The 25,396-nt window shown below is 33.5% G+C and overlaps 5 protein-coding genes across 7 annotated transcripts; 3 read left to right on the top strand and 2 right to left on the bottom strand.

Moving 5' to 3' along the window:
- The first annotated feature begins 4,559 nt into the window (after positions 1 to 4,559).
- On the top strand, positions 4,560 to 6,456 carry LOC142537244 (uncharacterized). 3 transcript variants are annotated; one of them, XM_075642797.1, is made up of 2 exons: positions 4,560 to 4,762; positions 4,964 to 6,456. In XM_075642797.1, the coding sequence occupies exon 2, from the start codon at positions 5,051 to 5,053 to the stop codon at positions 6,107 to 6,109; it is 1,059 nt and encodes a 352-aa protein (XP_075498912.1). In that variant the 5' UTR covers positions 4,560 to 4,762; positions 4,964 to 5,050; the 3' UTR covers positions 6,110 to 6,456. The 3 variants fall into 3 exon arrangements, with proteins under 3 accessions (XP_075498912.1, XP_075498910.1, XP_075498911.1); XM_075642795.1 differs by having other exon boundaries at positions 4,919 to 6,456; XM_075642796.1 differs by having other exon boundaries at positions 4,909 to 6,456.
- Positions 6,457 to 10,865: 4,409 nt separating this feature from the next.
- LOC142524162 (uncharacterized) lies at positions 10,866 to 11,864 on the bottom strand. Its single transcript, XM_075627972.1, has 3 exons — positions 11,653 to 11,864; positions 11,181 to 11,369; positions 10,866 to 11,002 (listed from the first exon to the last, which is right to left on the bottom strand). The coding sequence occupies exons 1-3, from the start codon at positions 11,668 to 11,670 to the stop codon at positions 10,940 to 10,942; spliced, it is 270 nt and encodes an 89-aa protein (XP_075484087.1). The 5' UTR covers positions 11,671 to 11,864; the 3' UTR covers positions 10,866 to 10,939.
- A 544-nt stretch (positions 11,865 to 12,408) lies between these two features.
- Positions 12,409 to 13,080, top strand: LOC142524155 (splicing factor 3B subunit 6-like protein). Its single transcript, XM_075627960.1, has one exon. The coding sequence runs from the start codon at positions 12,505 to 12,507 to the stop codon at positions 12,886 to 12,888; it is 384 nt and encodes a 127-aa protein (XP_075484075.1). The 5' UTR covers positions 12,409 to 12,504; the 3' UTR covers positions 12,889 to 13,080.
- Positions 13,081 to 13,538: 458 nt separating this feature from the next.
- Positions 13,539 to 15,376, bottom strand: LOC142524151 (pentatricopeptide repeat-containing protein At1g62350-like). Its single transcript, XM_075627946.1, is given in 3 exon segments — positions 13,539 to 13,982; positions 13,984 to 14,151; positions 14,463 to 15,376. Coding segments are annotated over 3 exon segments (720 nt in total). The 5' UTR covers positions 14,763 to 15,376; the 3' UTR covers positions 13,539 to 13,730.
- Positions 15,377 to 16,848: 1,472 nt separating this feature from the next.
- On the top strand, positions 16,849 to 25,322 carry LOC142524129 (T-complex protein 1 subunit gamma). Its single transcript, XM_075627903.1, has 13 exons — positions 16,849 to 17,013; positions 17,424 to 17,485; positions 19,039 to 19,111; positions 19,266 to 19,333; positions 19,579 to 19,648; positions 20,259 to 20,327; positions 20,424 to 20,495; positions 21,706 to 21,779; positions 23,181 to 23,843; positions 23,916 to 24,041; positions 24,651 to 24,755; positions 24,840 to 24,914; positions 25,008 to 25,322. Exons 1-13 carry the CDS (start codon positions 16,989 to 16,991, stop codon positions 25,197 to 25,199), a joined length of 1,674 nt encoding a protein of 557 aa, XP_075484018.1. The 5' UTR covers positions 16,849 to 16,988; the 3' UTR covers positions 25,200 to 25,322.
- The last annotated feature ends 74 nt before the right edge of the window (positions 25,323 to 25,396 follow it).

Genomic DNA, 25,396 nt, shown 5'->3' with positions numbered 1-25,396 from the left:
GCCTCGCCTTGGTCAATCCTCAGAAAATCAAATATCTGAATATGATCACAATATGGTTCGAGTATGACACAAATGACTTTTTGATCAATAAAGAAACATCCTTTTTTTGGGTATAGATGTAGATATTTAAAAGTTAAGGCTGCATGGGATTCATTCGGCTGACCAGTCAAATGACCATAACTGTTGGTAGACATTTCATTATTTTATTACTTTGTCAATAAGCGAGGTTACAAAATTGTCTACGTTTGACAAATCTAGGGACCATTTTGATTGCATGTCTGTTTACTCCGATGACGATGGTTATAGTCGCGTATAGAATTTGAGATCTTATTATATATATATACTTCACCGATAAACTTCTAATTAATTTGATGCAATAATATCCTCATGATATAATTTTATTGGTAAAATGTTTAATGTTTTTCTTAAACTAAACTTTTTTCTCCTAAAACTTTCAATCTTATTTTTAAGGAGAAAATATAGATAATTGTTAATCATATTCCAAATAATTCATCATTTTTTAAAATTTATTATTTTTGTCCACGTTAATTATGGTTGAAAATATTAATTTATATATATTTATTATTTTGTATACTATAAAATTATTGAGACGCAAGGTTGAAATTATTTCATTTCGTCAATAAAAAGTTTATTAATTAATTCAATCAGTTGATTGATATTTAACGGGGAAGTGGACGTCGAAAGGTAATAAGTGATGTATAAGGGTACTTTTAGAATTCAAAAAAAATGAAAATTCTGAAGTCATTATTATTATTATATTATTATTATTATTAAGAATGAGATCTTTCTGATAAATATGTTTTGTTTCTAGAACATATATGTCTCTTGCGAGACGATTTTATTAATTATTGACTTGAAGGTAATTAATAACTTGTGTTCTTTAAAAAGATCGGAGCTCTATCTCTTGTTCCTGCGATTGCCTTGAAAGTCTTCATGATTTTCTTCGATCAAAGCCCTTATATATAATTATAAAGTTTGAGGCTATTGTGTTAGTTAATAAGTTTACCCAATACATATCGAACAGTGACGGGTGCGAGTCATAAAAAAACCTAAAGTATGCAAGTACCCAGCCTTGTTCTCCCCATCTTAAAGTCTTGCACAATTGCTGTCTGTGTTTACACCTATATATATGTCGATAATCTTGTTGGATTGGATTTGGTCGTGTTTTGTTGTCCAAGTTACGAGTGCAAATGAAATATTGGAGTCGTCTGACAATGCTTTAATATCGAAACGAATGATTTTCTAACCATATTTCGAGGAGATAAAAAATAAGTCGAGCTTAAACATATTTGAATATATTTTTGTTGGGTCCAAATTCTGCCAGTGGAAATAAAAAAACGTTAATTTATTAAAATAAAATATAATGTTCTCAAATCAACTTAAAGAATATTTGTAATACTATAAAATTTAGGATATTAACATATTAAGATTTAAGGGTATTAAATCTTATTAAACATCAACCAATACACAAATATTTTAATTATTTCATGATACGTTTATTTCATACGCTTTACGTGTGTCATAGTCGCTAAAATTTTCAGGAAACCTAACTTTTGAGTCCCCAAAATCATGAATCAAACAAAAATTTAATCAAACCACCACGAAACTAGAGAAGAAGTTACATCGTGATAAACTTTTTTGGTTTTAACATTTGTAACCACCAGACAAAAACTTGTGTGAGACAGTTTCATGTGTCATATTTTGCGAGACAGATATCTTATTTGGGTTATCCATGAAAAAATATATTTTTTATGTTAAGAGTATTACTTTTTATTGTGAATATCGTAGGGTTGACCCGTCTCACATATAAAAATTCGTGAGATCGTCTGACAAAAGACCTACTCTTGAACTAATATAAGTCACATAAAGGATAGAAATTGTTTCACTTACATATTAACACTTGTCATTATCGAATTAAATATGGAATCACGAGTTCACTTCCAACGAGTGCCTTTCGGTTACGGTTCCATTTATTTTCGTGACCTTATCCCTAAAAATGTTCCAAATTTTGTAAAGAATTTGATGTCTTACCTAGTTTCTAATCTAATCTAATACTATTATAAATATATGAGTTTGAATTGTGAGCTTACTATTTTACGCTTTCATTTATTTTACAATTTCTTATGTTCGTGAGGTTCTTTAAGTCATTTTCTATTTTTAGTGTTTAATATGATCATTAATAATGTATTTAATTCCGTCAAGATAATTATTAATTTGATTTTACTTTTGAATTACATTTAGTTTACATGTTACATATGATTGCTAATATTACTAACATCTATTTATTTATTTACTATTATAAATATATGATTTTCATTTGTAAACTTATTATTTTACCATTTTGTTTGTTTTATAATTTGTAATGTTCACGAGGTTCTTTAAATTATTTTCTACGTTAGTTATTTAAACATTGACATCAAATTCATAGAAAATTATTATAATAATGTTATAAATTAAAAAATTGTTAATATTCCGAATATTAAGGTAATATTGGGAATATGAATGAAGAAGAGTGAGATTGAAAAAAATTAAATTATTAATAAATATTAAGATCATATAAAACATCTTTTTCTCATTTAAAATAGAGATATTTTTAGACTATTTATGTATCAACATAGATATATGATTGAGATAAAATGTTTGTATGTAAGTGATTTCAATGCAAATATTTAAGCATTTAGTCAATTTCGATATATGATGCTAAAAAAATATCCCTAAATAATATATTATCTATTAATAATAATATCTATTAAATATATGACTTTCATTTGTGAGCTTACTATTTTACTTTTTTTTTTATAATTCGTCATATTCATGATGTTATTTAAGTCATTGTTTATGTTAGTTTAAAAAGGTCATTAATAGTGTACTTAACTCAATCAAACTATTTATTATTTTAATTTAATTTTAATCACTTAAATTTATACATTGCAGTCAAATTCATGAAAATCTCTACCATATTAATGATAGATAATAATGGGATGACAAAAGGAGATGAAACGGATGTAATAAAAATAAATTATTAATAAATATTAAGTTCATATAAAACTTATTTCTCTCATTTAGAATAGAGATATTTTCAAACTCTTTGTGTCAACTGAGATACGTGATTGAGAGAAATGTTTGAATGTAAATGATTTCAAACACTGTTTTTAAGTTATTTGGTCAATTTTTTATGCTGCTAAATAAATATTACTAAATAATATGCTTCATTTGATCATTTAGTGTTCTTGCAATGAGATGAGTTTTTTACCCTAGCGTTAACATGTTTTATTGTTATATGTCATTTGTGTTGATTATGTTGTATGGATGTCATATAAAATGTCAATATTTCTCAAAGAATAAAATCGTTTTCAAAAAGAAAAAAATTGTTCATCCAGAAAAAAATACATGAAAAACAAAGTGTACACAATTCTCATTCTATTTATAATGGTATGAGAAAAATTTAAAATTTTGTGGACACGATAGATCAATTTTGTGAATTTTTAGTAAATTGAAACATTGAGCCAGTTACTTTATTTCCTCCAATATCATCTTGATATCTCATATGCATAACTTAATTACATTATTCCTCTCTCTTCCCAAAACTTTAAAATGCACTAATTAATTTTGTATATCGTTCCACAAGATATAAATATTATAAACAAAATGTAAATTCGATAAAAGAAAAATTGTTTTGTTTCAATGAATAATATAATATTATGTTCTAGACACAACAAATGAAATTGAAATTATATTATTCTCATGATATGATGAACACAATCATTGTTCCAAAACTTCTAAAAAAATAACTAACGAGATGATTTTCCTGAATTGCGTCAAATTAAACGAGGACACAGCTCTAATATATAGTAATTTGAATAGATTTTCAAGTATTATTTCTTACAGTGATTGAGAAATAATTGTTAAAAATTTATTAACTTTATAGCTATATATTAATAATATTGATACTGAATATATAAAATTGATATTACAAATATCACGATGTTTGAAAAAATTATAACACCATTCACTGGTTATGTTGTTGAATGATATATAGGTTATACATATTTTTACTCACATATAAAAATCTATCACAACTAAAAGAATTTTTTCTTAAGAGTTACAGTTGATGATTGTCATAAACTGAAAAATCATTCAACAAAAAAAACAAATAGTCGAAATATAAGATTACGGGATAAAAATAATGTAGAAAACCGAAAAAATGTCGTGATAGGGAAGCAAACTACAAGCATGTCAGATCTCAGATGATGATTCTAAATAAGATAATAAGTATTAAAGATGATCATTTATATACTTGTTGAGTATACCAAAATGGTTATACGCATATTATAAAAACTATGACAAAGAATTGTTGAGTTGTCAAAACCAACCAAAAAGCATATTAAAAAATATGTCATGTGGATAAGATAACTTTTCCGATTCATACACCGTCTATGGTCATCATTTTTATTTTTTTTGGTTTGATTTATTTCACGTTGCTCAGTGTGCAACGCACGTACACTTTTCTAGTATTTCAAATTTGTGCATGGGTTGGACCGTAATATCTACATGATATATAGATGTGTACTATTAGTAGAATTCTTATTGTTATATCAAACACGATATGATAAATTATAATTTAGAATATCACCCATTCACCCACAGGTTTGGAAGGAGGATTTGCTCTAGTATCAAGGACATTCAAGATCTACATAGTAGGAGCTAGCTGGGATTAATTTCAATCTTTCACAATATACAGGTATAACGTAGAACCTATTCGATTCGATTCGATTCCATTGATATATCTTGATATTTATTAAAATTTTAGTTGTGCTTTTACACATACCAGTGTTGAGGATTTGTACATGTATTATCTGCTTTTCGGTGTCTGATTTCATTTTGAAGATTATTTTAGGAACAAAAAGTCCCGTATTTTGAGGTAGGCCTTCCTTAAATTCAGGACAAAGAACATAGCACAATCGACACACTATTTCAAAGCCTTTCTGCCAAACAATCCATATTGCTATTCTCTAAATTTGGAACCCAAATGGAACTTGCAAATGTCTCTATTTCCCTTTGTTTGTATGCAACTGCCCCTACTAGCCCGAATCCATGTGATCGCAAGAGTCTCGCGTACTTATACTGCAGTGCCCCGGTTAGTCCGCGGAGGAAAAAACAAGACACAGGCGATTTTCTCAACTCGAATCTTGTTGATTTCGAGTTTGAGTCTAGCAAGACATTCAGTCGAAAGCAAAGATATCGAGAGCGTGGGGACTCGCTTCCGGCCGTGGCGTTTGTCGACGAAGGCTTCTTCGGTGGCCTAGTCATGCCTCTAAAACTCCCTCCAAGACTCCATTATAACAGTGTTTTCAATAGTTCTAGCCAGAGGTGGACGTTTGCTCGGAGGTCTAAGTTTCCAACTACAATGTGCAGAATCCCGTTTGCTTGTAAGTATACATGGAACGACGATTTCGATCCTTTTACCGTGGCTTTGGAGAGAGTGAGAGAAGAGAAGAGGGGAAGAAGTGGTCAGCCGAGGCGCTCAAGATCATATTCCCCATTCAGAATTGCCTCAAAGTACTCATGTACTGACACCATCTCCAGCAATCAAGATTCTTACAAGGAAAAGAGCTCGATGAAGTCGACGAATCAAGTTTCCGTATTGAGCTATAGTGGACCACTGGAGCTCAAGGGCTTTGCTTATGCAAGATGGGTTCGAGACCAGAAGAAACAAGGGCTAAACCCGCGAGAGCCGAAGAACCCTTCGGGGGTACGTTTTGGACTGCGTGTAAGGCCCGTGAGAAACGAGCACGATGGAAGGGACATGCCAGCTTCAACTAAAGGGAGAGATGCTAAAGACAAGCGTGGTAATGATAGTGGAAAAAGTAGGGTGGAGAAACTCAAAGGACTTGTATTGAAGTACGCATCATTCGGCAGAGAAAAGAATGCTACCAAGTTGACAAAGAAAAGTTTACAAGCACAAAAGGGAAGTTACTTTAGTAGATTGAGCTTTAAGTTCAGGGATAATGGTAAGAGGATGCCGGATGATGAGACGACCGCAGTAGCCGAATGCAAAACATCCATCATCTCTTGCTCATATTACTAATTAACAGGGGAAGAGATGAATACTCCTTTAAAATTTTATAACATTCAGTTTTAATACATTAAACTGCCTTCTCTCAGCATGTCGTCCGCCTTCCTAAAAGTTTTTGGGTCCTCCCCTGGTTATGGAGTTGAAGATCATACAAGGAACCCAATGTCACGTGGAAAACTTGTTAGATTTTGGTCGTATGTGTCAAGTTTCAATCTTTATGTGTCGTATTATTAGAAGCGAAAATGTTTCCCTTCTTGTTCTTCTGGTTTTCAGCAACTGAGCTTACTGATAATGACGTGTTTCAAGCACAAGTACAATTATATGATTATCCGTGGGCACATTTGGATCTAGAAATTTAAAATTGTGAATTTCGAATTCGGCTCTATATAAACTTTGACAAAAATTTGTGTGAGACGGTCTCATGAATCGTATTTTGTGAGATAGATCTCTTATTTGAGTCATCAATGAAAAAATATTACTTTTTATGCTGAATATCGGTATGGATGACCCGTATCACATATAAAGATTCGTGAGAGCTATTCACAAACTTAAGCATTTGTGTCGGTAACCATGATGAATATAAAATTTTATCTTAGATAGATGTGAGTTGAAAGATTTGGTGGATTTCGATAAAATAACTGCAAATACAACGTAACTGTGAATGTTTTATTTTGAGTTCTTTTGAGAAAAGAAAATAGGGAGACATATATTTGAAAATATGGGCTACCTGGTCTTGGAGACTTGTGAACAATATTTTATTATCAAATAACCAACATCTACATAGAATTTTATATAATCCCTAAATATTTTTTCAAACAAAAAACATTTGGCACCAGAATATTTTAATTTATATGCATACATAGCGGTACTAAAGACCCTCTGATTCTATGTATATTTTTCATGATGCGAGAACTCGAAGTTGTTACATTCAGTGTGCACTAAATAAACTTCCGGACTAACACTGTAACCTGCAAATCATACTAGTCATGTAACTTATATTGAACGAATCTTAGATGACAAGATCGCCCGATAAAATATAGGTAAAAGAGATTTAACATCTGCCCGTTGACTAAATATTCGTCAAATCTACAAACTCGGATAACACTATTAAAGGCAAATGGTAACAAAGACCCTCTGATTCTATACATCTATTTAGAAAAAATAAAATTATTTGATCAATTTATTTTTTTAAAAAAATTTGTCATCCAATGGGCTCGAGTGACATTTATTGGTGGATGGGCCCACGGGCTTCCAAAAGCCTGCTAAGAAGTCCAGTCCACGTTTAGATTTTGGGGAGTACAAGAAGTTGAATCGAGTACGAAAGCCACGTACTTCAGCAAGTACAAACCAATCCTGTAATACATACCGTTGGCAAAAGTACAAAGACGCAGTACACTGAAACCATACGCTTATGTTCTATTTAATCTCCAGAAAATTCAGACAAAAATTGCACCAAAATTTGGCTAATGAATGAATTCAAGAAATTTAGGTGGAGGAGGCCTACAGGGGTGTCATGAGATCACACGAATATTTATCGACTTCTATCATTGTATTTCGCTTATTTGTGTGTTCTCAGGTCGCCCCTGCTGGACTTTCCTGCACTTTTTTCGACATATTCGAGAGAGATCGATCAAACGAAACCTTGATAAAGTATATATTGTGATTTTTATAAATTTATCTGGAACATTAGTGGGGTTTATAAATTTTGAAAACCGGTCCAAAATATGTTTTCAATTCTTTTTTTTTTTAATTTACGTGATAGGGACAATTTTGTGTTATTGTCCCCCAAATACTTATATCCCATGATTTTATCTGACAAATGGTACTATGTGTGACAATTGTACTCTAAAATAATCTAATAACGTCCCTACTCAAAATTATTATAGCTAATTATCTTAAGCTTAATATAAGCTTTAATTGTTTATGTATAGATTGATTATACTTCGAAAAAGTAATATTACCTTAATTTTATACAAATTTAATCATATGCTAATTAATTTAACTCCACAAAATGTAATTAAGAACTAAGAAAAAGAACTAAACAGAGCACGAATCGCAAGTTTATACAAAATTCATTAGTAAACACCCATCTTCCTGTATATGGTTTTATGGGTAGGATTGGATTACTTTAGATATATCAATTAAATAATTTAATAAAAAATTATAAATTTATCTTTCATATTTTTATTTTATTTATATTAGAAACAATAAAATAGTAATGTATTATTATATCTAAAATTTAGTCCATCAAACTAAACTTGCTGTTATTTTGTACTACACAAATATTGGTATAATTACTTCTTACTTTCATTTATATTTTTACATAATTAAAAATAGCTTACCATGTAGTAAAAAATAAAGTACATAATGGAAGACAAGATTTTATTACTTGTCGTGGATTCTTTCTTCATTATTAACTTTTTTTTTTAAAATCATAATTACTATTTGTATACTTAATTAATTATAAAAATGTATAATAAAAAAGTACAGAACATGGACAAATAAAGAATTCGACCAAATATTTATATCTGATTTGTTTTTTATATTTATCAATCTAGCTATATTATAATCTAATACAAGATATCAATATACAAATGATTTAATATAAAAGTTGAATATCATTTTTGAGATAAGCGATAAATTTAAAGTAAAACTTAATTAAAATTAATTAACCTTAATTTGACTAACACGTATCAGTTAGCCAATAAAATTAAATGATGCAATGAAGAAATAGCTAAAGCTAGAAAATCCGGTTTGCAGTTTTTGAGAAGACAGAAACTTATGTGAGACGGTCTCACGGATCTTATTTTGTGAGATAGATATTTTATTTGGGTTATCCATGAAAAAATATTAATTTATATGCTAAGAGTATTTTATTGTGAATATCAGTAGGGTTAATTCGTCTCACAAATAAAGATTCGTGACGCCGTCTCACAAAAGACTTACTCTCTTGAAAATAATCTCTCATTTGATTTCACGTGGGATCTTATGTATTGATTATCAAACATGAATTTCTGTTAGATTTCTAGATCCTCTCGAGTCTTGACACTTGCTTTCTTACATCTAAAATCCCAAAATACTGGTCAAATGAAGTAAACTACTGCGATCATCATCATCGTAGCATATTCTCGCTACTTGATTTCAGGTCATTGGGGGAACCAGTAGTTTCAGGACTGGTCCTGGATGATTCTGTCCTTTGGGATTCTGACTTCAAGACAGCAGCAAAGCAAGATTTTTTCTGCATCTCAGAAAATTTCTATTCATCCTCTTTTCTTTCTTAATGATATCATTACACCATTTTTTCTGTGTTTCAGATTTATCACGAGTCCACCTATAAGAGCGCCAGGACATGGTAAGGTTCTTCGAGCAGCTCTGTCGACCAGGAGTTCTTCAGGCCATTATTCTATTCATAATAAAGATGACCTTGGACATCATTTGAGAAGATGGAAAACCAATCAGAATCAAAATCATAGGAAATCTGTCTCTGCAAATGTTGAGAATCCTTTTATTTCTTTATTTTAATTTTATTTTAGGCGTCTGGAAAAATATCTTCCTCCGATTTTGTTCGGTTGACGAGCACTGAGTGGTATGTTTGTGAAATCTACCATTTCAAGTATTTTGAATATCTTTATATATTTAAAATATCAATTCCCTTTTATTCAAGTGCAAGAGTATTTCAAGTTTCAAAATAAGTTCAGCTACTCAGCACTCTCAGTCGGCTACAAATGTTTACGAGGGAAGAAAAGGGAAGGTTTATCTCTCATCCCTAATGCTTATTCCGAGTTCAATATGACATTTGGCTGCTTTTTTCAGTAAACAGTTTAGGACTGAGTACCAATTAATAGACTCAAGTAAAGTGGATCATGCTTCACGGTGCTAAATACGTTCCACTACATCACAGTAGCGTAAATTTTGATTCCCAACGACCAGGTTAAACTTTTTCGATGAGTTATTTACCTTTTTCAACGGGGAAAAATTGAAGTAACAATTGCTGGAGGTAAATTAAAATTGTCTGGAAAACGAACAATTCCAGGTTCCGGCAAGCAGAGGCGGAGCTACAGCCTCTTGTACCCGTGCTTTAGCCCGGGTTGTCCATCTTTTTTAAAAAAAATTTATATGTAAATTTTTGTATAATTTTGGATAAATTTGATATTAGTCCGTGTAGATCAATTTAAAATATTAAAAAAAGTTAGAGTTTAAAATTCTATCCCGGGTAGCGCCAGATTCCTGACTCCGCCATTGCCGGCAAGTACATAGAAATGCCACCTTATAACTATCTTTTTGATGAAATTGATGAGACGGCAGAATTGAACTGTGTCTCGTCCCTAAAAGCTCCAGTAAAAAGATCTATTCAAACAAGCCGAGCTTCTGGTTGGAATTTTTGGAAATTTCGAGAAAGATTTTGTATTGTTGATGCCACAATGTTTCAAGAAATCCCACATTTACAGCCTCAGTGTAGTTAGTACCGTTCATCCCTTTGTTCAGAATGTACATAAAATATTCTGCTTTTGGGTATTTTACACGATGTATTGGATGATTGGTTCATACACCAAATTAAAGGACTGCCATCTAAATATGGTTTGTATCCACCTCATAGGCTGGTTTAAGGTGTTGAATCAAGTACTGATAGTTGAGCAAAAACTGTTCATTGTGATCCGGCTTGTACGCCGGACTCTCAAAGTATGGGCAACTAGATAACCTAACAGAGAAAACATCACCCAACATAGAAAACATATATGTTTGTTCACGATGCATTTACACAATCAACTAAATCAAAACATTGTGTTTCAAATTTTGAACATACACGCAGGGATCAGCGTCCAGTTTTAGACTGTATCGAAATCAAAACCTTATACAACAACTAAGGCATCTCCACATCTTCTTTTTCTTCTTCTGCATATCAATCTGTATTAAGCAAGAGGCCATGATGCATTATTTTTTGGCTGATGAGGGGATATGGATCAAAACAAAATCGGAATACCATGCGTTTTCTTTAATTTATATGAGAAATATTCTTCTGGAAATTCGAGCTGCATAAGTTAGATGATTAAACGAAGAGTTAGGCCAAGAAACATGATCTTACCACACCGTATTCATCCTCCCTGTGTGTCTTTTTAAGAAGCTCCCTTTCATTCCCAATGATGTGGCGAGTTAAGTTGTTTTTCTGCTGCTTCCTATTAGCTCGAGCTTGCGAAAAAATCATAGAGTAATTAGTTCCAACCCCTGCCTCGTGCTCCCATGCTCCAAATTGAGGAACAGAATTCCAATTCTTCTGCAATGAAAGAGTACAAACCAGATTATCAAATACTGTTTTCTTGAAATCTGTTTCCTTTTTCGAGGTTGTGAAAATATACGTTTTTAGAGCAAATTTCATGTGAAAAAATTCTTCCATCAGTCAATATCCTCTTGGCCAAACTTGAAAAATCATGCAGAATTTCATCTAAAGGGTGATGAATATATGATAATTTAGAAAACCCACCTCGGATAATGTACAGAAATCTTAATTTACAAGAATTTGCATGATCATTTTCTTGGTTTACCCATGCATAACTTACCATCTTCAAGTTTTCCATGGAGATTCAAAGAAGAGAGGAGAGGAGCGCAAAGGTTGTGGAACTTCTGGACGCAATGCCTCTGCTTGCATGCAATGCAATTAAAACCCTCCCAAGTTTGTGGGATATAAAATAAAAGGAAAGAAAATAGTACTGACTCGTTCGATTTAAACCATTCAATTCTCATCAAAATCTTGGTAGAATTTGGAGGATCGTCCAATAAATAATAATGGAATTTTATATTTTGAGGTCTCATAAGGGCAATAATAATGTACGATCAACCGGCCCATGTTTGGCCAAACGTAGTTCATTGAGTTAATTCAATCTAAAATTTTAAGGGTTAATCCAATAACTATAAAAAGTTGTTTTATTGTCAATTGGTACAATCTTTAAGATAATATCCTAAAAGTTGGATCGAATAAATCCGACCATTGCTATACACTTGAGACAAAGTTATATCGCTAAGTTCGAATAACCTTTTACTTTTTATATACTTATTCAATAAAAATGAGATGTTTAACTGTATTGGATCGAGTCAAATATTTATATATTTTAATTTAATTTAATATTATTTATTTATTTGAGGCGTTGCAGTTGAGATTAACCCAATTGAAATTTATACAAAAAAATCTTTTTAAAAATTAACCAAGTGCGAAAAGGTTTATCTGTCCCCTTTGTAATGTTTAAGTTTTTAAAATTACATAAATATCGTGTTCTTCGGGGAGTTTTCTGTAATTTCATGCTATCTTCTTAAATCACCGCCTCGGCCCTCGAGTCTCTTGAAGTATAACCAACCTCCCAAAATCCCCAAATCGCAGGCGAAACTGCGAGCTCGATTTATCTGATCGAAGGCAAATGGCAGCAATTAGCCTCCGGAAGGGCAACACGCGCCTCCCGCCGGAAGTGAACCGTGTTCTCTACGTGCGCAATCTACCCTTCAACATAACGAGCGAAGAGATGTACGACATATTTGGGAAGTACGGCGCCATAAGGCAGATCCGCGTCGGGACCAACAAGGATACGCGTGGCACAGCTTTTGTGGTTTACGAGGATATCTACGACGCAAAGACCGCCGTCGACCACTTGTCGGGTTTCAACGTGGCGAACAGGTATTTGATTGTGTTGTACTACCAGCAGGCGAAGATGGGCAAGAAGTTTGACCAGAAGAAGAAGGAAGAAGAGATTCAGAAGCTGCAGGAAAAGTACGGTATTGGCACTCCTGCTTCCAAAGATAAGTAGTCTGTGTCGAGGCGCGGTGCTGATTTTGAAGTAGGTAAATTTGTCTGTTTGGCATGAAAAAAGGAGTTTATTGAAATGGGATTTCGTTTTATAATACGGATTTCTGTCTCGTAGAAATATGAATTTAATGTGTTTTTGAAGTAGTAACGTGGACAAGTTTTTTTCTTGTCAAATATTACCTGATTATCATCATGATTGAAGTGTTACACGTATAGTTTGGGTCGTAGAACTGGTGTAGCTGCGTGAAATTTGTTAACCAGGAAAAAAGAAATTGACACGTATTAATTTCCTCTTGATCAAGGGAAATATTGGATATTATAATCAGATAAAGATGAATATAAATGCCAAGATTTGCAGCTTTTGAAAAATATGATGAGAAAAAGATGAATATACGTGCCAAGAGTTGTATTTGTTGGAGCATTTTGTATTGATGAAGTTGTGGACTTGGGTGTTGGTGGAGTCGGTAGGCAATTGTTCTTTTTTTAGAGGTTAACTTAAAGCTTCTTTTGTGATGATTTATATCAATAACCAAGCTCTAGATCTATGTTAGCCATTGTTTATCTGATGAATCTGCACAAGTGAATCGCTCCATATTTCTAGTAGATAACCAGTTTATATCAAATATGGTAACGAAAAATTTGCACAGATGCTAATGTCAAAGTTGAACAATAATTTCACCTGGTGGAACAATATTTTTAACAAAGATTATATCTCGTGTTTCAACTTCTTCACCCAAGCGCTTATGAATAGAAAACCGATGTGTATCCTGAATAACTCCATGGCTCCACGCTATACATCATGTACATTCTGTAGCAAAGCAGATATAATGTCAGCCACATATTCTAATCCTCTTCACTCTCCGATCTCCTTTTTCCATCATCATCAAAAAGGTCTTCTGGTGGATCATAAATAATCATGTCGGGGAAGAGTTCCAAAAAGTCATCTTTCACCTTCTCCCTCAGCTCAGGGTAAGGAAGCAATCCTTTCAATATGACACGATAAGGCAAAGATAGCGCCGGCTCAGGAGAGCTTCTCATTTCATCATATATCAACATTGCTTTACTTGTTAAACCACTGTCTAAGAAGGCCCTGACTGAGGTCTCCAAATGTATGCTGATCAAAAAGGACTTCTTCCCTCTTCAAATCTTCCCACACCCTCTTTGCCTCATCAACCTTTTTGTTCCGAGCAAGCATCATGAGCATATCCCTGTAGAAGAACATATCTGGTCTGTACCAAATTTCTTTCCGCACCACGTCATATAACTGTCAAATTATAAGCAATAATCTATATAAAAAAATGCATGTAAAGAATATCATTTTTCTTTATGAATATCTACACGAAAATCAACATGAACATACAGATATTTATTTGCTAAATGGCCCATCAACCAACTTTCTATATCAAGCAATTCATGAAAGATGATACTCTTTTAGGCCTCCTTATGTAGTCGAATCAATCCATCAATTAATTCATCCAAAAAGCGAAACAAACAAAGTGCAAATACTTCTGAAAAGTTAAAATTGGAAAGGAAAAAAAAACTACTATAATTCTACAAAGATGAAAATGGAGGCACCTTCATGCAGAGGGAAACAAGGTTTTGACGTTGGAATTCAGCAAGGACAGCAACAAGGTCGGATTTAAGGAGGCGAGAAACATTGCTCTTCATGAACCTCTCGAACCTTACCGGGTGGCACTGCAGGCGTTTCAGTTCCTTCGCCACCATTAACCCCTCCTTCCCCATCTCCTTCTTCCGCCGCCATATGGACAAGCTGGGGCTAGAAGCCGTTCCAGTGATCAGGTGTCTACTGGTTTGAACTCGCAACGGCAGCCGGAATAAGGCCTGTCGCATGAGATTCCGACCTTGACGCCACATTCACAACTTAATTTTCTCAATTGCGCGAGGTCCCAGTGTTTTACCCTGCTCTGAATTTATATGGGTTTTTTTAAATCAATTTCCCTGGCACCCTATCAAAATCAAAATCAGCTGCAAATTGCTTAGTCTTCAATAAAAAAATACAATCCACGAATAAAAAAATCCCCAAGAATCGCATATAATCCCTTCCCAATTAATTGTACCAAACCTACTACCTCAAACAAAATGTCAAATTCAGTCCACGCAAAAACAATCAAAACAATAAAATTTCTCAACAATTTAAACCAGTAGCCAAAATTTCCACGGATTCGAAACATAAATCCACATCTAAGCTTAAAAAAATCAGCTTACAGATCACTTCAACGAAGAAACTCATGGCGCATTAACCTTCATCATTGTTTCCACTTCGATGGCATTCGATAGCTCTTCGCAGCGGATAAAACAATCAATTAGGGTGTACAAAGGGCGGGCGCCGGTGAGGAGACCAATGGGTGGCGCTGCAAACAGTGGGGGCGAGGTTCAGTGGTGCCGGAATCGAACGGCGAACGGAGTTCGGGATCGATGCGTTAGTCGAAAGTATGCGATGAGGTGTATATACACTTGCACACTGTATAAACTCATGGATAAAATATAAATTTATATATTTTAATTAATATTTCATTTTTTACGATCCAAACTAGTTTAAAAATAATTGCTAATAAAATATATGTATATAAATAGAATAAAATAAAAGAATAGATTATAAATTAATTATTGAGTTGTACTCTTCAACAGATGAAAAAGTTTAAAATTAACGATGTTATACATGTATTTATATAAAAGTAGATTGTTTGTCCATCAATAATAAGATTGTAAATGAATCGAATTGAGTTTAATTTTATTAAAATGTAAGGTTCAAATTCGGCTCAAATTAAAAATATTTGAGTTCGAACTCAAGTTTGATTCGAAGTTCGAAAATTCTAACTTTTTTACTCGAGTTCAACTCGAAATAGAATTCGATTTCACGTTCGAATTAAAATGTTCGAACCTATTTACGAGATATTTTAAACTATTGCTTGGATGTTTGAAGGTTCGAAATATATAATAATATTATATTTATAAAATATTAAGTCTGACGAACTATCAACCAAAATAATTTTGACTCTTCGGCTCGAAATAAGTTCGAAGAGTTTAGCTCGAGTTTGATAAGTTCGAATACAACTCAAATATTTATCTAATAGACTCAAAAAACTTATAAATCAGCTCGATTCGTTTGCAGTCTTACAACCATAAAAATGAAGTTAATGCATTTTAATTTGATTTTCTTTTTTTTTTAAAGAAAACAAAATTAGATAATATAAGTTTTAGATAAGTGAGATTTTATTTACTTGTTTCTAGGGATGTTTATCGGTCGGTTCAGTTATGTTTTCGGTTTTTTATTTCGATTTTTTCGGTTTTAGAAATATATAATCCGATATCCGAACCATTTTCCTTCGGTTCGGTTCGGTTTTCTACCAAAACGGTTCGATTATTTCGGTCGGTTAATTCGGTTTTAATATAATTATTTAAATTAATAATATAAATATATTATAAAATATAATATGTTAACGTTTTACATGTTTCCTTAGTGAAATATTTAAATATAATGTCTAAATTAATTAAACAAACAAAATATTGTCTAAATTAATTAAACAAACAACAATCACCTAAAAATTGTTCAAAATAGTTCTTCGTTCACTAAATATCATATCAAAATATATAATATCAATAAAAATATAAAAAAAATTTATTAATTTATTGAAATTTCGGTTTTTTCGGTTTTTTCGGTTTTGACATATATAATCCGAAACCGAATCAAATAAACTACGGTTTTAATATTTATATCCGAATTACTAAATTCGACTTTCGGTTCGGTTCCATTTTCGGTTTTTTCGATTTGAATTTTCGGTTTTTTCGGTTTTATCCGAAATTTGAACACCCGTACTTGTTTCTTGTTTTCCTTTTCCAAGTTCAATCACAAAATTTGATTTCCATGTTAAAATAATAATAAAAATGAGCCGAACTCTGGCAAGGCCGAACATGCCTATTTTCTAGAAGCCCAAGTTAGCCTATAACCGGCCCAACATTTGGCTCACCGTAAAATCTCGTACAATCCCAAAATCCCAGAGGGTTTTCGACTGGTCGATCTCTGTGTTTCAAATCTCTGCCGCCCCGCTCTTCCGCGATCGATTTCAAATCCAGTCCAAAATGAACTCTTCGGTACTCGTCCTCAGTAAGTCTTTTTCTCGTGTACGTTCGCATTCATTTTCCATTTCACATTGTTGGCGCAAGTTTTGAGTGCTCATTTTCAGCATTACAACTGTGGTAATTCACTTATATCTTCATTTCCACTGCTAAATCGTAACTGTGAGGTTGCGGAACTGACATTTGTTCCTTTGTGATTTGCTAAGCATCCGTTTTGTAAGTTTTGAGAGTGTTGTAAAACTCTGTTTGAAGATCCAAATGAGTTTTCGTTTTATATTTGTGGAGATGACATTTCACCTATGCCTGCAGAGTCTTGGATACATTTTTACTTAAAATTTATGATCGGAAAGAGAAATGTGAACTCAAATCTGTCCATATTTTATATAGATTATAGATAGATTATTGTAGTTTGACTGATGCATATGTTTTGTTGAACAGAGGATGCATTGAAGCGGGAGTCTGGAAGCAAGGTGCACCATGCCAATATCCAAGCATCCAAGGTAGTTCGCTTTCTCTTCTCCTTGTTTTTTTCTAGCTTATACCCTCGTTTAGGCCTTCAATGGACATGTGTCTGCATAGTCTCCAAACTCCATGGTCCACATTTTGACAATGAATATGCAATTAATCTGATAGTTTGTCACTGCCAGTTTATGCCTTCTCATATCTTACTGTCGCAAATTGTTTAACAGACAATTTTAAAGTTGGCCCCGATTCTGGTAACGACATTCTAAATCAGCATGTACTGTATGGCACTTTCCATTAGTCATTTGGTTGTGATGTCCAGGAATTTGGATGGTTATTTATATTTATTTACCATTTTAATTTCTGTAACTTTATTTTCATGTTAGATGGGTGGCAGTTTGGTCTTGAGAGGGCATGCATTATAGTGAATTATATCTTGTCTCTATCGAGTTTGATGATGATTTTATACTGTTTCATGGACTTCAACCTTGCTAAGTTTAGGCTAATCAAAGCTGCAATTTAAGACTTATTTAGGAACTTTAACCAATTAGTTCCAAGTCCAATTATAAATTTCCGAGGACAATTATTGGTCAATTGATTAGTTATTTATGATAACTATTCATAGTTATAAAAGGCGAGCGCCTGGCTGCGCCTAGGCGACAGGCGCACCCAGGCGCAACACATTAATCAAGCGCGCGCCTTAGGCGCGCCTCTGCTGAAAGGCGCGCGCTTGTGCGCCTGTACCAATAAAGCCATTTATGGTACGATTTTATACATATAATTAAAGCCCAATAAGTTTTAAAGCCCAATAACAAACAAAATCCCTATTTTATGTTTTAAAAAGCCCTGCATATGTCCGTTTTTCTCCCTAGTGACCTCTCAATTTCTCTCTGTATATGCGACTTTGCGTGCAGCACTGCAGCGGCCTTTCTCTAGTCTCTACGTCTCAATTCTCAAACTTTTTCTGGTTCTGTCATCTGCGTCTTACGTCTTTCGTGCAGCACTGCAGCGGTCTTTCTCTAGTCTCTACGTCTAAATATACTATGATGCACTTACAACTTAATAATGAATTTTAGATGATTGGAGTTTGTTTTTTGTTATGATTTATATTATATTATCTGTTAATTGATTTTTATTTATATTATTTGTTATTTTTGTGAAAAGTATTTAATTTATATTGTATAAAATAATTTATATATGTTGAATTTTAAAATTTAACTGTCAAATGCGCTTTACTTCGATAAAGTGTGCGCTTCGCCTCGCGCCTCAGGCCCCAAGGCACCCTAGCGCTTTAGTGCGTCTTGCGCCCCAAATAACTATGTAACTATTTTTCTTTCACCATGGCTGGAAGTTATTCAAACAGAAAAATATTGGTCATTATGGTGCGTAATGGATCTTGGATAACCGCATTGTTTAAATGCCTTACTAGAGCATAAAATTCTTCAATTTTTTTTAAAGTTTTTCATTTAAATTGCTTCTTTACGGTTTTCTTGGGTAGGGCAGGCTGTTGGTTTAAATTGCTTGTTATGATTTCCTTGATGTATTTTGTCAATTGCTTGTCTACCCCTATTGCTTTGGTTGCTCTTGATAGGCTGTTGCTGACATTATACGTACCACTTTGGGTCCGAGATCAATGTTGAAAATGCTGCTTGATGCTGGAGGAGGTGATATTATTGTTCCTTTGATATGAACCATGTTTAGCGTTTAGCTTTAATGAAGGATGACTCTATAAAAGAAAATTTTTTCTGTGAGAGATTGTTGGTGAACTTCTCTAATCATCATTCTTTGTTAGCTAATACAATCTTTTGATAATTACAGGGATAGTAGTGACAAATGATGGCAATGCTATTCTTCGTGAATTAGACGTTGCACACCCAGCAGCAAAGGCATTATTTTTATGTTAATCTTTACTTTTACATTCAACTCCTATGTTTGATCTTACTTAAAAGGCATCTATTGACTGTGCCTCGCAAGTGCACTATTTTCTATCTCAGTTCACATAATGGTTTGTTTTTCCTCCAGAGTTCTGTAACTGTGAAACTCAGTATTTTCCATCTAGGTGTGGACTAGCACCTTGCTGAATTTGTATGACTTTATTTCACTCTAATCTGCTTTTTTTAAATGGTTGCAGTCAATGATTGAACTAAGCCGAACTCAGGATGAGGAGGTAGGGGATGGAACCACATCTGTCATTGTCCTTGGTATGGATCAAGTTTATTTTTAATTCAGTTAATTTTCTCTTCATATGTTTTGGGATTTAATTTTGTCATTCTGAATTTCTGATGAATTATACATCTATATTAATTTTTGTGCCTATTGCGGTGTGTATGTATGTGCACTGTTGAATATATTTTGACAGGGTTTTTGGCGTTCACACCCTTGTATTCAATGAATTTGATACTTATCTCTCTTGCATGTTATACTTTTAAGTGTCAAATACAATAAATATAGGAGAGGTGAATATAAAAAACCCTATTTTGACATGTTAGTGTAGTGAACTACAGGAGAGGTGAATATAAAAAACCCTATTTTGACATGTTAGTGTTGTGCACTATATCTGTATTCTTGTGCTGCGTGTGTGATTGTGTGTTACTGTCTGCTGTATGCATATGGGCATATTTTATGGTGGTTGCTTATAGCTGAGAGAGTTCTTGTTTAAGTCAACAATGAATAGATGATCATGGATTTCTCATTGGTTAATATGAGAGTCATCACACAATTTTAATTATTACACTTTGAATTACTGTTAATGTTTGGTTTCTGATGCGATTATTTTACTTTCCTTATTTTTTGTAAATTTTTTTATTGTAGCTGGTGAGATGCTCCATGTTGCAGAAGCGTTCATTGATAAGAACTATCATCCCACTGTCATCTGTCGAGGTAGTATCAGTTACTCTCTAATATTCAATATTGCTGCTCCTGGCCCCTGGGATTATGTGTATGGATGATAACATGGCCCCTTCCATTGTGCTGCAGCATATAATAATGCCCTAGAGGATGCTGTTTCCGTGCTTGACAAAATTGCATTGACTGTAGATGTCAAGGATCGTAAGTTTATTGTTTTTATTTTTCCTTGCACCCTGTACCTTTTGTTTGACTATTGTTTGTTTTCTATTGGTTTGTGAAGTCCGCTCCCAGAATGATTTTGGTTGTTTGCTTGTTTAGTGAGGTGACACTTTGTGAACTGGACTTACACCTATCTTGATTACGTGTTGAGAAAATTTTCTACTTGAATTAGGATATATACACAAGAGGTTTTAAATACCCTAAAATTTCCTCCCTTGGTTGGCATTGGCTGGTGTTGGGACTTAATTAAAGTACTGGGATATATCTTTCTTCTTCTAGAGTGCCTGATTGAGCTCAATTATGATGTATGAGCAAATGAGGTTAGAAGAGTTCCAGGAACCTACTAACTCATCTTTCAGGTCACGTCCATTAATTATTTATTTTTCTTGATTTCACCTACTTATGCAAGTTAGTGCATAGGTCAACATAATTTTTTATTTGATTTATTCTATTTTGGTTTACTTTCCAATTCTCTGACCTTTAGAATTCATCGAGGTAGCTATATTGATACTCATCACCATAATCGATGAAAGATTGACTGTTCTTTAAATTCTATGAGAACATCTATAACCTTGATATTCAGGTGTGAAAGTACCAGTGCTATGCACTTCAATCTAGTGATTGGATTTCTGTCTAGGTTTTTACAAACCAAATAGCGAACCCAATTGTTGATTTATAATTTTAGAATTTGCTATTACATTCAAATATTATGTTATATTGCTAATTATCAGTTAATTATTTTTTGTTATACAAATAATATGATTATTTTTCTCTGTCTCAGCAAAAATGTTGGTTGGTTTTTTTTTTTTTTTTTTTTTTTCCAGTTTTAATGTATAACTGATAACACTGTATATAATTGTATTTTGATCGTAAATAGTAAGCTTGTTACTTGGTTTTGGGCAAATCTAATCCGAATCCCGAATGGTTAGAAAAATCATAATCTGATACTTGACCAGCATTTTATGTTGATTTCAATTTTCACTTATTTTTGTTCCACTGGGTCAATTAACCAAACAGTGAACACCCGTCCTTAAACTAGACAAGCTGAAGTATTAACCCAAGCTAGTTCAATATGGCTAATTGAAAGTTTTAATGAATCACTTGGCAATATAGCTAATGATAAGGCAGTACTACTCTTTTTCTTCCATGTTTATTCTTCTGGCTCTTATACTTGTTGTTTTTCACATGGCAGGTTCAAGTATGTTAGGGCTTGTTAAGAGTTGCATTGGCACAAAGTTTACTAGTCAATTCGGAGATTTAATCGCCGTAAGTATTTTGTGATTTGCAATTTAACAGCCCTTCAACAACCATATGGTTTCTCCCCTGCTCCTCTCCTTTTATTTCCATTCTGCTATTAATATATGTATTTTTATAATGATTTAGGCATGCCAATGGATTAGGAAACTATGAAAAAAATATCAAATATAGGTCACTCTTTGAGTATATCTGAACAAAGATCTTAAAGAACCTTTGCGTATTTCAATATTAATTGAAAGGCGAGATATACAAATCAAAAGAATAATTATGTTATTTATCCAAGTCAAGATTGGCCTCCAAATTAGATTATTGATTGTTTTGTTTGTTTTTATTTTTTTTTATAAGTTTTGTTCGAAGGACGTCTATCATACATTTGTACATTTTAAATTAATTATCATTGATGAAACTTTGTTTATTATAAAAATAATTCTATTTGTTAAGATGAATGTTTGTTTTGTGGCTAATCTACGTAGTACAAATTAATGGACAATCTAGTAAATTTTGAGAAACACTCAAACTAAAGTTTAATTAGTTTATTATATTCTACAAAGGAGGGATCTGAACATTATTCGATATCTTTATTTGTATTGTGACTGCCCATTTAAGACCCACAAAGGAATGGACTTGCAGTTGAAACTTGAGCATGATGATCTTCACTTGCAAGTATTTTGCACATGCCATCTCTTTTCAGTGATGGTTAACTTAATTGGCTAGAGAAGTTTGTCACAAGGACTTGTAAACAACCACAAGTACAGAGTTAAATTGAAAGTAAAATATATTAGCTCATGCAAGTAATTTACTCAGCTTATGTATCTTCATAAGACCAATTTTAAACCATATCAAGAATCAAGATGGTGCCGTTTTAATACCTTGATTTATTCTCTACCTCACCTAGAGTGCTCTAGTTTCTGTTTTTAGGTCAGGTCCGCATAACGTTTCATGACATTACTCGTAAAGTAATTTCCAACAGAACTGTTAAAAAAAAGTCATTTGACACCACTAATTGGTAGCGTACTTTTGATAATAAATGTGACTTGTGAGGGCTGGGTTAGGAGAAGCATAAACATAATTTTAACATAGTTGAATCGAAGTGGAGGCTGGGTAGAAATTGGGCAGAGGGTCTACACAAGGGGTCTAGACTGAGCTAGGACCGTATCGGGCCTAGTTTCGACCCATTTCATTGGATTGCCTGGTTGATCATATATCATGGTTCCTAGCACTAATGTATCTATGCATCAAATTGTCACCAAACTCAGTAAAATTATTTGTTTAAAGTGCATTTACTAGTGGAATGTGATATAGAAATTACTACTTTGTGAAGATAGTGGACAACAAAGCATTTGAATGCATGGTCTATTTGTTACGTGGTTATTCGAATTATAATCGGATTATTCTGTGGTGACATCTCAGGACTTAGCCATCGATGCCACAACCACTGTTGGTGTTGATCTCGGCGAAGGATTGCGTGAGGTGGATATCAAAAAGTACATCAAAGTAGAGAAGGTTCCTGGTGGTCAGTTGGAGGACTCAAATGTTTTAAAAGGAGTTATGATTAACAAGGATGTTGTTGCTCCTGGAAAAATGAGAAGAAAAATACTGAATCCTAGAATTATACTCCTTGATTGTCCTCTCGAGTACAAAAAGGGCGAGAACCAAACCAATGCTGAATTGCTGAGGGAAGAAGATTGGAGTGTATTACTTAAAATGGAAGAGGAGTATATTGAGAGCCTATGTGTGCAGATACTAAAGTTCAAACCAGATTTAGTGATAACTGAAAAGGGGCTCAGCGATCTGGCTTGCCATTATCTTTGCAAAGCTGGTGTCAGTGCAATCCGAAGGTTAAGAAAGACTGACAATAACAGAATTGCCAAGGCATGTGGGGCAGTTATTGTTAATAGACCTGATGAGTTGCAAGAATCTGATGTTGGTACTGGTGCTGGATTGTTTGAGGTGAGGAAAATTGGGGATGAGTTCTTTGCGTTTGTTGTCGACTGCGTGAATCCAAAAGCATGCACAGTACTTTTGAGGGGTGCCAGCAAGGATCTTCTGAATGAAGTGGAAAGAAATTTGCAGGTATCTGTGAGATTTTATGCCCATTGAGATTGTATGGTTGGTTTTCCTGATTTAAGTTATGATTGTACACAGGATGCTATGTCTGTAGCTAGAAATATAATTAAAAATCCAAAACTTGTTCCTGGTGGAGGTGCTACGGAGCTGACTGTGTCAGCTATATTAAAACAAAGGAGTTCTTCAATTGAAGGCATAGAGAAGGTGAACAGTTTCTTGCCTGTACTTCTCAGGTTGTGTCTATGTTAATATCTGTCAGTCATTCATCCTCAACTTAGATTATGGCCATTTGGAAAATACATATCAACTTCACGACATAAAATGTTAGTTGGATATGTTTTTTTTTCAGATACCATGTCTGTACTAGATTGGAACATTATCATTCTTCAACTTTGTTTTGGCTGCATAACACAAGTTTTTCTCAAGCATATAAACAAGTTGTGTCTGCTTTCTCGTATTTTTTTGAGGGCATAAATATCAAAGTTTTTCCATTAGTGGAACATTTGCAAATAGCTCATGTAATTCATGCTATAAAAACCCCCATGTATTCTTTCTAAATTTAATTTTTCAAATGATTTGCAAGATCTGATTGTGAGTTATTAAATGGTCAAATGAACTTCATATTCTTAAAAATTGTTTTAGAATAACCATTAGGAATTAGAAATCTGTTGTAATATTTTTTATTTGTCATTGTAATATTTTGTGTTGTCAATTCACTCAAAACAATTAAATGCAGCTAACTGTGCATCTTTTACCCGAGGATATCTAACTTGCAAAAATAAAAAATTTACTTTCATGCATCATTATGAACAGTGGCCTTATGAAGCGGCGGCAGTAGCTTTCGAGGCTATTCCAAGAACTTTGGCTCAAAACTGTGGTGTCAATGTGATAAGGACGATGACTGCCTTACAGGGAAAGGTTAAATTTCCTTTATTCTGCATTTTCGAATCTGTGCAAAAGCTATTCATATGTCGTGTTATTTATTTGTTTTTATCCTTTTAGCATGCAAATGGTGAGAATGCGTGGATCGGCATAGATGGAAATACCGGTGATGTTGCTGACATGAAAGAGCGGAAGGTGTGAAGTTTGAGAATAATCTTCCTTGATGTTCACCTTATCAAATATTTTCCAATTATAAATTCATTTTGACGGTATACTGGATGTTCTCAGATATGGGATTCCTACACTGTGAAGGCACAAGCATTTAAGACGGCCATTGAAGCTGCTTGCATGCTTTTGAGAATCGACGACATAGTTAGCGGGATTAAGAAGAAGCAGGCTCCAGGAGCTGGCCAGGCTCCATCGAAGCCAAAAATCGAGGAAGAAGGTGATGCTGATAATGAGCAGATGATTCCTGAGTGAGAGGTCATGACAGTTTAGTGTGTAGGATGCTGTGTTTTTTTTTAATCGTGTTGATAGCAAGTGAATTTTCTTTCGACCCTTTAACCAGGTTGGTTTTGTGAAAGATTTTTTTTTTTTTTTGGGGTGGGGGGTGGGGTGGGGGTGGCGTGGTGTGGTTTTACAATTAATTTTGGGGGTTTTGTTCCATTTCTAGATGG

This window comes from Primulina tabacum, chromosome 2 (genome assembly GCF_025594145.1).
Source record: "Primulina tabacum isolate GXHZ01 chromosome 2, ASM2559414v2, whole genome shotgun sequence".
In the NCBI taxonomy this organism is placed as follows: domain Eukaryota; kingdom Viridiplantae; phylum Streptophyta; class Magnoliopsida; order Lamiales; family Gesneriaceae; genus Primulina; species Primulina tabacum.
This window is presented reverse-complemented; position numbering and strand designations above follow the sequence as displayed.